Here is a 10,639-nt window from a genome sequence, read left to right as displayed (position 1 = left end):
CCTCCCAGTAGCTAATACCTTCCCTACTTTCCATCTTTTTAAAAAATGTATTGCCGCTTCTCCTGGGAAGGACATAACAACCTTGGGGCCACCTAATCAAGTCTTCTGATTTATTTTCCAAGTTTTTAGAAAAAAATTTTATTCATTTCAAAGTATTCAACTGTGACGCTGAATACGCTGTTATTCAAATTGCACATACACCTAAGATTTTAATACAGCCCCCCGCCCCGGGGTTGGGGGTGGGGCAGGGAGCGTGGGGAGCTACACACACACACACACACACACACACACACACACCAATCACTGTCCTAAGGCCGGAAGATTATCTGGCCCAGCCCTCATCCCCACCTGTCACCAGCTAATGGCCACCTAGTCTCGGAACACCTGTTGGGAGGTGCGTCGTGCTGTGGAAAAGTCCTGCGTCCTTCCACTACTTACTAGGTAAGAACCAAAACCTCTCTGAACCTCTCTGAGGTTTGTGCGAGGATTTCACCCAGTTGAAAGCTCTCCAAAACGCTGTGCAAACGGAAGTTACTTGATTGCTGGGCTGCTCTGACTTAAAAACTGCATCCTTAGGTCGCGCCAAGTCTTGCCTCCCCACGTCTTTTCTTGCCGATGCTGGTGAGGAGAGAGGAGAGATAGGGGTTTCTCAGAAGGCAGAAGGCTAGCCCAGGGCACTAAAGGCTGGGAGGTGGGTCTCACCACCAGGCCGAGGGAGATCCAGGCCTGGTCATCGGTTCCAAACCCAGAGAACAAGGCTCAGGCTCAGGCGGGCCCCAGCAGCCGCCCCTCCCGTACTCCTCCCCCCTACTTTCCCCTCCCCTACCAGCTGCGGTAGGGCACGCCCCCTCCCCCGATTCACCAATCAGAGTCCGGAGCGGCGCCCGTGGCGCAGGGGGCTCAGGTCGGCAGCCAATTAGCGCAGCGGCCCGAGGCGGTGCCTCGCCCGCCCACTCCCAGAATGAAAGCCGCCCCGCAGCTGGCGAGGCTGGCGCAGCGCGTGGGGCGCGGGAGCCGCGCGGGCCGGAGCTGAGCGCGCTCACTGCCCGCCCGCCCGCCCGCCCCCCCGCGCGTCCGCCTCCGCTCCGCCTCGGTCCGGGGCACGGGCGAGGTGGCCGGGGCGGGGTAGGGCAGGGGGCAGGGCCGAGGCGACGAAGCCGGGGGCGGGGAGGAGCGGGGCGCGATAAAAGGCGGCGAAGCGGCCCCACCCCGAGGCAGGCCGGCGGGCAGGTTTAGCGCGTCCCTTCCGTCCGGCCCGCGCCGGCGGCGGGGAGGCGGCGCGAGCGGCCCGTAGCCCACCCATGGAGGCTTTTCCCTGGGCGCCCCGCTCGCCCCGCCGCGGCCGTGCACCCCCGCCCATGGCGCTCGTGCCTAGCGCCCGCTACGTGAGCTCCCAGCGCCCAGTGCACCCGCAACCCTTCAGCTCGTGGAACGACTACCTGGGGCTCGCCACGCTCATCACCAAGGCGGTGGACGGCGAGCCGCGCTTCGGCTGCGCCCGCGGCGGGGACGGCGGCGGCGAGGGTTCCCCGCCCTCCTCTTCTTCCTCGTCGTGCTGCTCCCCCCACGCTGGGGCCGGGCCCGGGACACTGGGGCCCGCGCTGGGGCCGCCCGACTACGACGAGGACGACGACGACGACGACGACAGCGACGAGCCGGGATCCCGGGGCCGCTACCTGGGGGGCGCGCTGGAGCTGCGCACGCTAGAGCTGTGCGCGGACCCTGCCGAGGCCGGGCTGCTGGAGGAGCGTTTTGCCGAGCTGAGCCCGTTCGCTGGTCGCGCCGCCGCCGTGCTGCTGGGCTGCGCCCCCGCCGCTGCTGCCACCGCCGAAGTGGCGCCGCGCGAGGAGCGGGCCGCGGCGTGGGCGGCTGAGCCCAGGCTGCACGCCGCCTCCGGGGCGGCCGCCGCCCGGCTGCTCAAGCCCGAGCTGCAGGTGTGTGTGTTCTGCCGGAACAACAAGGAGGCGGTGGCGCTCTACACCACCCACATCCTGAAGGGACCCGACGGGCGAGTGCTGTGCCCCGTGCTGCGCCGCTACACGTGCCCCCTGTGCGGCGCCAGTGGTGACAACGCACACACCATCAAGTACTGTCCGCTCTCCAAAGTGCCGCCGCCGCCCGCCACCCGCCCGCCGCCGCGCAGCGCCAGGGACGGCCTGCCCGGCAAGAAGCTGCGTTGAGGACCCGGGCTCCGGTCTGCTGCTGCCACCTGACGCCACCAGGGTCGCCGCCTGCCCACTCTCGTATTTGCGCACTCTCTCCCTTGCTGCTGGGGAGCATGGAGCTCAGCAGTTGGCTCAACTTGGGATGTCGTCTTGGTTTTCTCAAAGGAAGCCGACGGTACTGAGTACTTTCCTGTCGAAGAGCGGTTGAGAGTAGACGCTAAAGTCTTGATTTATCTCTGGTTTGTGCACATCCAGACGGTGAAGGCTGGGTATTCCGCTAACTGAAATGTGGCAACTTAGAGGCGCTGTTTATTTATACGTCGACCTATTTTAGATGCCCATCAGTATGAAATTGTCTCAGTCTAATCTTGGATGTTTAATTTTATGAATGGAGGCACTTTATTAGGTCTAGAATATTTTTTTAAAAGCCTCTTAACTGAACTGGCGATTTTATGGAATGTCAGCAAAATGACTTTTATTGTTTGAAACAAGTAATATTTCTGTTGTCCTTAATCAGTTATTATAATTCCAGGCGAAGCAAGCCCCCCTGCCTGGTAGCATCATTAAGTGAAGGCTTAGTAAACTTTCCAGTATTAGTTTGGGTGGGTGTTCCCTCCTTGTGGCTTGTTTCTGTCCTAGCTGGATGTAGCAGGTAGAATACAGCTCCTTATCCTTTTATGTACCAGATCTTTTATTACTGAACGAGCAACTAGTGTTTTCCACCTTTAAAAGTCGTGCCAAGTTATAATGTTGTGTACACACTTGAAAATGGTGCTGTTTAAAAAAACTTGTGCATTTATACAGTATGTTAATTCATTAATCTTGCCTTTAACTCTGGTACTTGGCCTTTTGTCTATGCCCCCCACCCCATTCCAGTTTTGCAAAACATTTGTCATCCTTCAGATCAAAAGGGAGTAGTATTAATTCACTGTCTGAATTGCTCAATTTCAGGGTTCCTGAATAGTGGAAAGCTCATTCCAGCTGTTGCCTCTCAAACTAAATATAAGATGGAATCCTTTGAGCTCTGGAAGGTCAATGTAATAACCTGGGTTCAGGAAGGTTCCACTCTGGGCTGTGTTGGCTTTAAGCATCAGAGGCAGTCCTCAAACTGGTATAAGCACTAATTAAAGGAACTATTGTGGGGGGGGGGCAGGAGACAAGGAACACAGCCTCTCTGATGTTCCCATTCTCACTGGAAGATTATCCTTCTCTTTCTGGAATCCCACCAGTTATCCATAAATGAGATTAAATCTAATCCTTAGCAAAGGTGCTTGACTCCTACTTTAACCTCCCACCCTCATTTTCAAATCCACTGTAGTGAGCACCACGCCATATCTACCATCAGGACAGACACAGAAGGCAAAAATGGAAATGAATTAAGATGAAGTCATCTGAAATGTATAAAATCACTCTCTGAAAATACCAGCAAGAGATTTAGTCTTATAGAGGTTCCAGGAGAGCTTAGCTAGGTTATTAAAAATTAGACTGCTTTCATGGTAAACAACTAACTTCCTCCACAGCCAATTTGCCTGATTTGAACATCCTTTGAAGCTGCTGTAACACTGGGGGGGCTTCCCTGGTGGCGCAGTGGTTGAGAGTCCGCCTGCCAATGCAGGGGACACGGGTTCGTGCCCCGGTTTGGGAAGATCCCACATGCCGCAGAGCGGCTAGGCCCGTGAGCCATGGCCGCTGGGCCTGCGCGTCCGGAGCCTGTGCCTCCGCAACGGGAGAGGCCACAACAGTGAGAGGCCCGCATACCGCAAAAAAAATAAATAAATAACACTGGGGATAGCTATGAGCGTTTATTGGTCAAAGGAAGGTGCATGGGCGGGGGATGGACAGGACGATTTCTTGGTCAGGAAAAAATAATCCACTTGACTAGGCCTAAACTCAAGTAGCTTAATAAAACCATGAAATTAACTTATTTTCTTCAGTTTTGCTAGAAAACATACCAGTTTAAATTAGACTTGCTTTTTAAGGAGTTTTCAGGTCAACATGAATTCCTGTTACCTCTTGCCACTGCTCTAACTGTACCTTTTCAAGAGTCATTATTAACTGAGAGGTGCATTCTCCAGACCAGAAGGTATGGTTAAGGTGACTTATAACCATATCAGCCCCCAAATTTGCCTGTTCTCCAGCTAACTTTAACTCCCAGTATTTTACACATGAACAGGGAATATCAGTAGTTTTGCAGAGATCTCTTACGAAAAGTTTACTAACCACGCTAATACATTTAAAAGCAACTCTCAATCTGAAACATGTTTTAAACACTTGAAAAAGCTAAATTTAGGGTAAAAGAAACCCAATTTTTTGAAGTGTTAAAAAGTATCCACAATAGTGTCATGAAGTTGTTTTCATAAGAACAGACTGCATATTTGGCCAAAAAAAAAAGTATGGAATCCTCAAAAGAGCTTCACCAACTGTGCAGGCACAGACTGCTTTATATTTTAAAATTATACCACAAATACACATGTACTTCAAAGAAAAATTTGTGTTAGTCCTAATTCTCTAATCTGTTCTTAGCTACAATATGAACATTCCATTAATTTCCTGTATATTTCAATTAGACTTATGAAATCATGAATCAGTCTACAGCCAAATCATGCCACACCATATAGGCGCCAACCTCCTCCTGGTAGCCACTATGGACAACTACTAGGATGTCGAGTCTTTTTTGGGCCATTGTCTCTGCCCTCAGACCCATCCATATTGACACAAATAATATCCCCAACTAAAAATGCAGAAATCAGGCTTCCCTGGTGGCGCAGTGGTTGAGAGTCCGCCTGCTGATGCAGGGGACACGGGTTCGTGCCGCAGTCCGAGAAGATCCCACATGCCACGGGGCCGCTGAGCCTGCGCGTCCAGAGCCTGTGCTCCGCAACGGGAGAGGCCACAACAACAGTGAGAGGCCCACATACTGCAAAAAAAATAAATAAATAATAAAAATAAAAATGCAGAAACCACTGGCAACATGGAAGACAGTGAGTAGGTTGGTCGTTCAGCTTTCCTTTGACACCTGTGAATAAACAGTGGGGGAGGGGGTAAGGTGGTGAGGCCTTGAGAGTGGAAACCTAAGAGCAGCATCACAGCAGCTGCAGACTATTCTGCCTTTACCCTGTGCTCTGATTCCAATACCCAAGACAAAGAACTTGGGACACGCATCTGTAACTCATCTAAACAAACCAGTGTAAATGAATCGTCTGCTGCGGCCTATCTGTGATGGCCCAGGCACAGTCCTGTTCTAGTAACTTAAGACAGAGCAGGTTACTGCCCCAAGTTTTTTCACTTGTTACAAAAGGAAAGACCCTCTCCTCACAAAAGAGGACCTTTTAAGACTTTCACTTGTTTGAAATCCAGATATTAAGAAAAATGTTTTTTAAAGTGTTTTTTTTCAGTTTTCATAAAGGTCTATTTCATTATTGGTGGGTAGCGCATTTAACAGTTAAATACATTTAAATAATGTAGAGGTGACTGCACGACTGCAGCATTGGTAACTAGATAACCAATTCAACTAGAAACCAGCTAACAAGTAACTGCCTAAATATTTAAAACACAGCTCTTTAGATCATCCTTTGGTTTGATCACCTTCCTGGGTGGAGGCGGGGGAAGCCTGCTGGTGACACTGGAAATATATCAAGGCCATGTCTTCTGATATCCATTCCCAGAGGTTTCTTTCAGCTGGATTAAAGCCTCCAGCTCCAGGGCAAGCCCAAGGTTGTGGCCCCCAGCATTAATGCTCTTCCCATCTACCAGAGCAGACAGTTAAGTTTCACACCAGGCCTCAGAGTCTGAGTGTAGCCCATTCCAACTGAACTGGAGTTGTTGACTTTTGCAGAAATGGAGGCAGTGAGATCCAAACGATATTTGGCTGTAATGCCAAAGCGAGTGCAGTTGGTTCCTGATGTCCAAGCAAGGTTTAATGAAGTGTCAAGATCTTCACATACTTTTTGATAAACTGATCCTCCAAATTCCATCCCATCATTGACCTTAGTGTGTAGCTGGAAGTCCCCAGTCCTGTAGCCCACTGCAAGGTTATTCCTTGTCAGCTTTGACTTGGCACTATCAAAGGTCATCTGGTACCCAGCAAGCCAGCCCTCATAACCAAAGACTGCTGAACCGTGGATTGCAGGTCCAGCAAAGTCAACACCACAACCAAGGTTTATACATTCCCTCTTGTAAGAAGACTTGATTTTACCACGTTTCTTTCCTGTGTTTGGTGAAAAGGTGGTATCAAATGTCAGTTTCAAACCTTGACAAATCTGGTCTTCAAGAGCGATTTCAGAGTATTATCAGTGTTGCACTTTTCTGTGAAAGTCAGACCACACTCACACCATTTATATTTGGTCTCCAAGGTCCCGGTAACTTTACCACTGTCTGCATTAGATGAACCAGATGTTGAGAATTCCACGCCACTGCATGACTTTGTTTTCACATCCAGTTTCACCAACCCAAAACCAAATCCTTGGTTGAAAATATCTCTGGCAGCTTTGCCAAGGTCAGCATATGATGGAGGAATACACATTGGCCGCGGGCAGTTCTGTCCGTAGGTCGCTATGGCGAGGCCAAGGGGAGAGGTGATCCGGTGGTCTCCTGGGGGGGAGGGGGAGGCGCCGCTGCCACCCCGCTAGCAGCTGAGGCTGCTCAGCTCGCTCGGGGTCCGGCTGCAGCTCTAAAGTGGTTTCTATCATTGTTAACGTCGAAAAGGAGAGGCTGCATCTGATTAAGTTTTAAAAAAGCATCAATACTCCCTCTTCTGGCCTTAGGGCTATACCAACAGAAATTCTCACCACTACTCACACCAGGAAGAATGTAAGTGCCTACAGCCACTATAAATTTGCAACTAACATTCTGTGAAACCAATTATGATTTTTCTAATTTCAAGGGAAAACCCAAGATGTACTGCACACACACCGTACTCACAGAGAGAACAGCTTTACAAGGAAACTAAGGGGTTCATCAAGGAACAGAGGAGGATGTTTTAGTGGAAACATCCTAGCCACGTTTGCTTTCTGTTATATTTAGGTTATGTTCTTTGATACCCAACAGTGAAAAATTTAACAGCACTGGTAAAAACTCAAGTGAAAAAACCTCAACTGAATACGCAAGCTCAGCATTATAAACAAAACACTTTGACTGTAACCACAAATCAACACTAAAACAAATTCTCTAAGTATTTTATTTATCATTGAAGAAAAAACACAGCAGCAAGTTCTGTGTTGGCTTCAATAAGACCAAATAGTTAATCTTTAACATAGCTACTACACTCCAGAATTGAAGTCAACACAGTCATTACTACAAATTACCTGGTGAAAGAATCTATCCCGAAGAGAAAGGAAATTAGGAAAAACAATTTAAACAATTCCTCCAAACCACACATTTATAAATATTGTCATATTTAAAATGCTTGAAAGGCATGAATTCTCCATAAATGGAAAAGCAGTTTGCTATTGGCAACAGAAAAAAACTCAGCAACAGTTTACCAAATGCTTTAAAATGTAAAAGCTGTATGTATCTGTTCTGGATTCACACTTTAGCAGTATTCTTGTCATTACAATAATGACTGCAAATTGGTTTATACTCACCTTCTCTCAAGTAAAATCTACCGAAAATTCCTTTGTATCCGGTGTGTGTAATGCTTACTGCACTTACAGTAAACCTAAAAACTTTCTAAATTTAGTAAATAGTAAATACCTCAAAATACCTAGAGGTACGTCTCAACCGCTAGTGGTGTGAGAATTGTTTCAGCTCTCTGCTTTAGCGTCTTCAAATACATTTTCTATAACAGAATCTTACTCCATTCCAAATTAATATCAGGTACTTCGAAATCAAAGAAAAAAGATCAGTTCTATACCAAGATACGGGTGTTACTGAATACCTGAAGAATTCCCATTTTAAATTTATTTTTTAGTTTTTCTTTTTTGTAAACAAATGATTGATGAAACAATGCAACACCTCAAATTCCAAAAAATGGCATGGTTTTCCAACCTTCTGTGGATACGGTGCATGATCAACCTATTACATAGGGTTAATACAAGTTCATGCTTTTTGTGTTATGGTGAGACATTAAAGAGTCCAATTTAGATTGGCTGAAGCACAAGTATAATAATTCCTTGAATGTGATCAAACCTATATGAAGACATGAGTCTGAGTCCATTATCTTGAGATTTAACGTCGTACTGTGGTCCATCCATCTTCATCAGTCTCATTTTTAGTGCGACGAAGAGATTCCCTATCTTTCTCAGCTCTCCATGAGGTCTTCTCTTTTTCACCCTCTCTGTCTCGGTCTCGATCTCTTTCTCGATCTCTTGAAAGAGCTGCAGGAGGAACACGACGAGGGGCATCCCGCTCTTCTGCCCGGTCATCTTTCCTGTCATCAGCACGTCTCCAAGAACTTACTTTTAATTTAAAAAAAAGGAGAGAGAATAAATTTGTACTGTATGCTATTAGCTCAGACTAAACAGAACTGAAGCAAAAGGAATGCCTCAAATTACTTGGAAATCCTGTACTGAAGATAGTGATAGAGAATCATTTAAAAAAACAAAACAAAACAATAAAAGCTAAATAAATACACTTTAATCATTTTGATACAATTTCTGAAAAACCTTCAAAACAATATACAGACTTAGAAATATAAGTTGCAAGCAAGAAGAAATCACCGGCCTGGGAAGTGTCCTAATTTTTTTTTTAATTTAGGATAAGGTGACAAAAATCTGGCTGAATAAAAATTTTTTAAAGGATTTTTGGCTCCTGTTGAAGAAGATTTAACAGAAAATAAATGAAACAATATATTTCATTATGGCTATCAAAGAAGAAATACCCTTACAATCTGGTTTGTAACAAACCAAATAGTAAAAGCTTGTGAGGCAACTACTAAACAAAGCATTTTTTTACTAAAGCTTCCATTGTTACAATTCCAGAGAAAGAATGTTTTACACTTTGTGCTTATCTACCAGGACCTTACTTCTTTCCTTCTTTACATAAAATAAACTCTTTCTGTAAAATCAATATAGGTATTGCTTACTACACCATTGAATTAGTCTACTACTATACTTTAAATTTAAAGATGAGCTCAACTTCACAAAGCAACCAGTGAGTAAGTTTGTGAGAACCTTGAACTCTAAATGAAATAAAAGATCTACGTGTCCATCTTGTTTTTGGTGTTCATACAAATTTAAGACATAGCAAAACCCCAAATTCCCTCATATATTATGGCTCTCCAGGGTTCAGCGGTCATACAGAAAGAACATCTCTACCTTCCTCACGCTCTGGTCTGAGAGGAGGTCCTCTTCGGTCTCTGTCATCTCGCCTCTCTCTCAGATCACGGCGCTCATCCCTCTCCCGACGGCGGTCATCCCGCTCCCTGTCGTCACGACGACTTGCATCTCTCCAGCTTGAAGATTCCTCAGCTGGTCCTCTTCTCCAGCCAGCTTCATCCCTGTAGCCATTCAAAATGACACGTTAAGTTCTGTCATTAGACTCTACGGGTTAATTTTAAGTGAATATATCACATCCAAGTTAGCAAATAGTAACAGGAATAGTTTCAACTCGTGACTTGACCTCCAACTGATGCCTCAGGCATGGAGGTCAAATGAGAACACCTGGCTCTGCACTGTCCAACACAGTAGTCATTACTCACTCCAAATGCTCAACAGTCAAACGTGACTGCTGGTTACCAGACAAACATTACATATACAGGACATTTTCATCCTTGCAGGAAACTGTACTGAACTGTACTGGTCTAGATTAGTACAAAGCCACTTTGACCAGAGGAAGTAAGCTAGAATTCTTACTACTAATAAAAGTAAAGAGGCTTTTAATAATTTAAAGGCAATAAACTGACCTCAACCACAAGGGAAAAGCAACTGGCAGTGAAGAACCTCGACTGGTTCCACTGCCATAGAGCTACACAGCCCACAGCCAGCCACACAGCTCCAGCCTCCATGTCCTCACTCTGTAGACAGGGAACTGGTTCAATTAAGATGACCTCTAATTTTTTTAAAATCTACACTATGATACTACTAGATAAATTGGGGGAAGTGAAGGGGATGAGCACCATTTTTCAAAAATAGTTGGGAACGCATAAGAGAGCATTAAAAGAATCCTAACTGTAATGCCACAGACACTTTTTTTTTAAATTAGAATATCAAACCTTGGCCGTCTGAAGCGGTCCTCTCGATCCCCATCTCTCTCTCTGTCTCTTTCTCTCTCCGGATCCCTGTCGTTCTCATCACGATCTTGATTATCTCGGTCTCTCTCTTTTTCCCTATCCCATTCACGGTCTTCTGATGGTCTCGATTCTCGAGGTGGACCCCAACTCTCTTCTCTGGCTTTTTCTTTCTCTCTCCATCCACCTACGTTTTTAAAAAAAGAAAAAAAATTTTCCACTCAAGAAACAGACCGGCAGCCATAAATCTTGACGTTAACCCATCACCATTACAGATGCTAATGAAGACGCTCTGCCTCATTTTAAAACA

General features: G+C 46.5%; 2 protein-coding genes and 1 pseudogene across 2 annotated transcripts in view; 1 reads left to right on the top strand and 2 right to left on the bottom strand.

Annotated features, from left to right (window-relative positions):
- The first annotated feature begins 1,012 nt into the window (after window positions 1-1,012).
- On the top strand, window positions 1,013-4,085 carry NANOS1 (nanos C2HC-type zinc finger 1). Its single transcript, XM_067709264.1, has one exon. It carries the CDS (start codon window positions 1,302-1,304, stop codon window positions 2,178-2,180), a length of 879 nt encoding a protein of 292 aa, XP_067565365.1. The 5' UTR covers window positions 1,013-1,301; the 3' UTR covers window positions 2,181-4,085.
- Window positions 4,086-4,573: 488 nt separating this feature from the next.
- LOC137208717 (voltage-dependent anion-selective channel protein 2 pseudogene) lies at window positions 4,574-6,855 on the bottom strand (annotated as a pseudogene).
- Window positions 6,856-7,323: 468 nt separating this feature from the next.
- Window positions 7,324-10,639, bottom strand: part of EIF3A (eukaryotic translation initiation factor 3 subunit A) — a 33,528-nt gene continuing 30,212 nt past the window's right edge. The window contains exons 20-22 of the mRNA XM_067709250.1: window positions 10,315-10,516; window positions 9,419-9,600; window positions 7,324-8,560 (exon numbers count right to left, since the gene is read on the bottom strand). Of these exons, the coding sequence (XP_067565351.1) occupies window positions 8,331-8,560; window positions 9,419-9,600; window positions 10,315-10,516 (614 nt within the window). The 3' untranslated portion in view covers window positions 7,324-8,330. The remainder of the gene's footprint in view (window positions 8,561-9,418; window positions 9,601-10,314; window positions 10,517-10,639) is intronic.

The sequence above is a fragment of the Pseudorca crassidens genome, chromosome 16, assembly GCF_039906515.1.
Source record: "Pseudorca crassidens isolate mPseCra1 chromosome 16, mPseCra1.hap1, whole genome shotgun sequence".
Lineage (NCBI taxonomy): Eukaryota > Metazoa > Chordata > Mammalia > Artiodactyla > Delphinidae > Pseudorca > Pseudorca crassidens.
Note: the sequence above shows the minus strand (reverse complement) of the source record. Positions and strands in the feature narration are given on the sequence as shown.